We start from the raw sequence: 5131 nt of genomic DNA, 5'->3' as shown, positions 1-5131 counted from the left end.
GCCGGGTCTGCCCCTTGTAGATCTTCCAGTCTTTGCTGCTCGCTTGGGCTGTAAAGGCAATAACTGTTAGAACACTCAACTGGGTGCCAGGCAAAACCACATCTTTGAGCCCTTTGTCATTTATTGGTGTTTTAGTCCTTCACATTGGGTATCATTCGTCACATCTAAAACACAGGACAAGTAAGGATCAGAATTAGCACAGGCTTCCTACACAGCAAAAGGAGAGAATTCTAGTACTGACCAAATCCCATTAAATTCCAGCCTTAGGAAGTGATGATCGCTCTGCCTCATGTTATAACTAAAGGGGAAAAATAGGTCTAGATAGGCCTTTGGAAGCACATGGAACGGAACACAGAGGCCAGTTTTCAACCTGCCAGACCAGGTCTCTAGTCCTACACACTCCTCTCCATCAGCACCCCCCTTCCACACCCACCCCGTTGGCTGTAGCAGCTTCCTTTACTCAGAACTACACTTTTCTGCTTTGAAATCCCAGGAGACCTAAATCCCTTGAGCTGCTCTGTGCTTTTATGTCCCTCCTTTCCAGCCATGCAGATGACCTAAGCTGGCACTGACCAAAATTCCCTTTCATTATCCTAGCAGCGTTAGTTGCTCTGATAGTCAAAGACACCCTGAGGTCTCCAGGAGGACCTAGAGAGTAACTCCTTGTTTGCAGGTAAATAATGAATCATTAGCTATATTTGCATACCAGAACATCAGCAGGATTGCAATAATGCTAACAAGTGCAGAGCACAGCTGGTTCCCAGGGAGGTGGGGATGATTCACCACCTGCTTAAGAAAGCCCAGCCTCATTTCCTCCCCAGCTCGAGGGGATCTAAACTTCCATTCTGGCAGCCTGTCTTGAGGTGGGAGGGGCCTGCACATCTCGGGCCTAGAAGAGGATGTACGGAGCAGACAAGTCCAGTCAGAGACCATCTTGAACTATGCTCCACTTTCTCCTTGCCTTTCTCCTGGGCACATTTTTGGGTGGGTTCACTTCTTTCTGGAAAGCTTCCCTTCAAATCTTTGCTCCCACCCCAATCACCCCAATACCTTTAACCTAGAGTCTTTGCTGCTGGCTTGCCTCTCCCAGTTGCTGGGATAAACACTGGCCTTTCGCCCCATTTGCAGTAGTGCCTCTCAGTTTTCGTATCCTTTAGAATGAACTTGGAACTCCTGGTCCTCCCATTGCCCTGAACATATTTCATTTCTGGCCCTTCCAGTGTGCTGCTCAGTTGCCTTCCCTGGGGGGGGGGGGGCTTCTTCTCTAAATAACTCTTTATCTTTTTTACAGGTGTCGGTGCTCAGATTATCCATCAACGGCCGGCTGTCAGTGTGCAGCCTGTGGGGAGTTCACTCTCTCTGGAGTGTACCATCAAGGGGAAATCAAACCCCAACCTCTACTGGTACTGGCAGGACAAAGGAGGGACCCTCCAGCAGCTCTTCTACTCTGTTAGTGTTGGTGATGTGGAATCAGTGGCAGCTAGGAACCTCTCGGCCTCCAGGCCCCAGGATGGCAAGTTCACCCTGAGCTCTAAGAAGCTGCTTCTCAGTCACTCTGGCTTCTACTTCTGTGCCTGGAGTATCACACTGACTGGGGTGGGGCAGGCGTCTGTGCAAAAACCACACCCTCTCCTTAGTCCTACCACCCTCCTAGGAGCCCTCGCTAGGGACGGGTGGAGGGGTTTGTCACTGAGTTTCTGGCTGGTAGCCAAGTCCAAGTCTGGAAAACCACATGATTCAAGTCAGAACTTTTCAAAGAAATTTATTAAATTCTTTATTGAGTGACTCACATGTGCAGAACCTATGAGTTGTCTACACATAGTAAAGTTCCTAGTTTATGGATATCTGGTAGTAGGCTAGCATACGCCAGTCCTCAAAACACGCTGTTCTCATCTAATGTCTTATGCTTGTCCAAAATTCTTACTGAGCTACATTGGGCATACTCACAGACATTTGTGCCCGAGAGAACTGAGATCTACCGGTAGCTGTACCTGATGTCAAGTAGACTGATGAGCAGGAGGGAATGCCAACTCATGTAGCTCAATTAGTTAGTTTCTCCTCTGAAAGTCTCTGCATCTTTCTGCTGAGGCTGGAAAGTTTACAGAGGCATGGACCTGAGACATTAATCAGGGAGAAACAAGATGTCATTAGACAGATATGCAGGATAAGCCTTAATATAGGGAGGTTGTCGGCATGCTCAATAAGGCCGAATACGAAAGTTTTGTGGAAAGTGTTCATTCAGGAATTAGGTGTTGTTGTTGTTATTTTGCTTTGTTTCGAGACAGGTTCTACTGTGTTATCTATGCTTGCCTTAAATTTGAAGCAATGCTCCTGCCTCAGCCTCGCGAGCTGCGCCACTAGGTCCAGTAATGGTCTTGTTGTCATTTTAACTTCCCAGTTCTTTTGCCTCTCATTTCTTCACGTACAAAAACAGAGATGAGACAGACAGATGGTGGCATAAGAAATGCAGGAGTCTGAGGATAAAGAGGAGGACTCTCTGTGTGTGATAGAAAAGGTTTAAAAAAGAATAGGGGCTTGGATGGAAAGGAAGAGGAGGAAAAGACTGATGTGAGTGGCTGAAAAGAGATACACTGGTTACCTTAGCAACTGAGATTCCTTTAACCCTTGGTCCTCACTAGCCCGAATTCCTAAAAGGGAATTTCCCCCCAAATGTCTCTTTTCGTCCACAAGAGGGCACAAGAAGACTTAAAATTCTCTGTTCCTGGCATCACACATATACATACCATCTAGGATGATTCTGACCTATGCTTATTTTCAATATCGTTTAATGTGCAGAGAAAAAAAATCAAAAGAGAGATACCAAATGATCAACAGAACACGTGACAATGTCCGAAGGTCCCTACTGCACTTGAAGGATGGCCTCTGTGCAAAGCAGCTAGGACACAGAGAGCAGTCATGAAGATTAAAACAATAACAAATATGAAAGATGCTATCAGGCAAAGTCACAAGTCACCCATTGAGCTTCAAGTCTCGATTTCCTAGTTGCTAAGACTTAAGGGGAGTTATGCAATCTCTCTAGATCTCATTTTCTTCTCCCGTAAATGTTTCCTCCGTGGATTGTTAGATATTAAATGAGACTATATTTTTGCCAAGTACTAGTACAAAGTCTAATATTTGGCAGGTGTCTTTTTCCTCTCTTGTTTGCTTACAAAGTGTTTTGATTGCAGCTCCTCCAAATCATCTCATTGTTAAACACTTAGCCAGAAAATACGTAACAAACATTAGAATGCTAAATACACTGTGTGGCAAACCCGGGGCAATTGTCCCACATGCTGTGTCTACACTAAATTGATCCTAGATCCTTCATGTTGGTACGCAATGCTGCCTCAGGATCTGTCTGCAGAGAGAAACATTGCAGGCATTGCCGCTAGTCACGTGGCACAAGTGGAACACCTTGGAGGTTTCATTCCTGTGCAGTTCTGCAGATAAATTCTAAAACTGACTTTAAAAGGAGAAACAATTTTAGCTGCATTTAAGACAATTACATTTCAAATGAGTGGGTTGTTTGAATAGAAACACAGAGATCTCAGTGAATTTAAGATCTGGAAAACAGTGGGAGAGAAAAAAATCCTGGTGGTGGCTGAAGGTAACCTAGCATATCCACAGACCAGATGAGGCTATTTAGGGAGATCCTCGAAGACCATGTGTGCACACTAGAACAAGCTAGCGTCCTGCAGTTAGTTTTCTGCCCTGGTTCATGCATAAGGATCCCGTTGTCATAACTGTTTCCATAGCACCCAGAACCCACAACCTCAGTCACTGTAACTTTTGAGGAAACTGGAAGGCAGTTCAAGATGGCGTATCCAAACACAGGTGCCAACTCCGGCCAATATCAATCCCATGCTTCCTGGCTAAGTGTGGCTCCTTTTCTAGAGAATTGCAGGGACCCCAGTTTTGACTCTGACTTTATAGGTGTGTTGATGTAACTATCCCCATATATCTCACGTATTTCACACATGTGTTACTGGGGACCACGGAAGTCAGAGAGACGCCCTTGAGGATCTCAGGCATCATGGGATTGGTGTGGGGATACACTGGGGCATCTGGACGGCTTTAGGAAGGTAGAGAAAGGCCCAGCCTTGGGAAGTTGCTGACCCTAAGACTGGGCTACTTCATGTGATTTTCAAAGGCTGTAAGATTTTTGTTGAATACAAGATGGGCCACTAACTGACTGCTATTGAGTAGGATTGGCTCATTGTGGATCTTGTAGAATTGGCTCATCATGGATCTTGCGACTGATCTCTCACTCCCACCTTCGAGAGTTTCTGAAGATCTAGCTTTCCATTTTTTCCCGTGTGTGTAGTTCTCTTCCTTGTCTTACCCATATAGGACAGGAAATATAAAACACATGAACTTCGCCTGCTTTACACAGAGGAGACTCCCAGTAACAGCCAGCCAAGGCAACCCAAACAGCTCACATGTCAAGAGACTATCCATTTTGCATTCTGTTTATTATTTAGCCTCTGTTCCTGTGACTTAGTTCATCCACGGACTCTCATTTCTTTATTAGAAGGAAATGAGAGATGCATGTGAAGAGAGAGGTTGGAGGGCCTGTGGGGGTGGTGGGAAGAAGGAGTGTCGGAGCGAAGCAGTGTGGAACCAGAGGAACTCCAATGAGGTCAGAGCAGTTATTGCAGCTGTCTCCATGGTGCACACTGCCGGCTTCTACTTCCTGTGTGACCTCCAGCAGGTGTGAGAGGGGTTAGGTGGGGGGCTTGAGCTGAGGTATAGGGGTTCCCCTTTAGAGACCCTCCCTGCCCCTCTTGCTCCTCCTCACTGTCATGGTAACAGTCAGAGGCCAAGGGAGAAAGGCCTGCATGAGAAGGGCTTGGGGGCAGGATGTGGCAAGTGTGGCTCCCAAAGTGCTCAGAATGTGGGTGAGGGGAGGAACGCTTCACAGGCACCCCAGATGTAGGACCTGGTAAATGTCAAGCCACATCCTGTTGTGACTCCCTGAGATGGAGCTAGGGCAGGTGGCTGTTCTGACTTGGTGCTGATGGTACTTCGAGATAAGCAGCCTGGCAGCCAGAACTGAGCTGAGATACTTTCATCCCTTCCCCCATTGTCTGCAGTCACCTGAAAGACCCCAACATGCATCCCATCACTTGCT

The 5131-nt window shown here is 46.6% G+C and overlaps 1 gene segment (V, D, J or C); it reads left to right on the top strand.

Moving 5' to 3' along the window:
• The first annotated feature begins 852 nt into the window (after positions 1-852).
• Positions 853-4717, top strand: LOC119807375. The segment is given in 3 exon segments: positions 853-984; positions 1292-1596; positions 4532-4717. Coding segments are annotated over 3 exon segments (534 nt in total).
• Positions 4718-5131: the final 414 nt, after the last annotated feature.

The sequence above is a fragment of the Arvicola amphibius genome, chromosome 2, assembly GCF_903992535.2.
Source record: "Arvicola amphibius chromosome 2, mArvAmp1.2, whole genome shotgun sequence".
Lineage (NCBI taxonomy): Eukaryota > Metazoa > Chordata > Mammalia > Rodentia > Cricetidae > Arvicola > Arvicola amphibius.
This window is presented reverse-complemented; position numbering and strand designations above follow the sequence as displayed.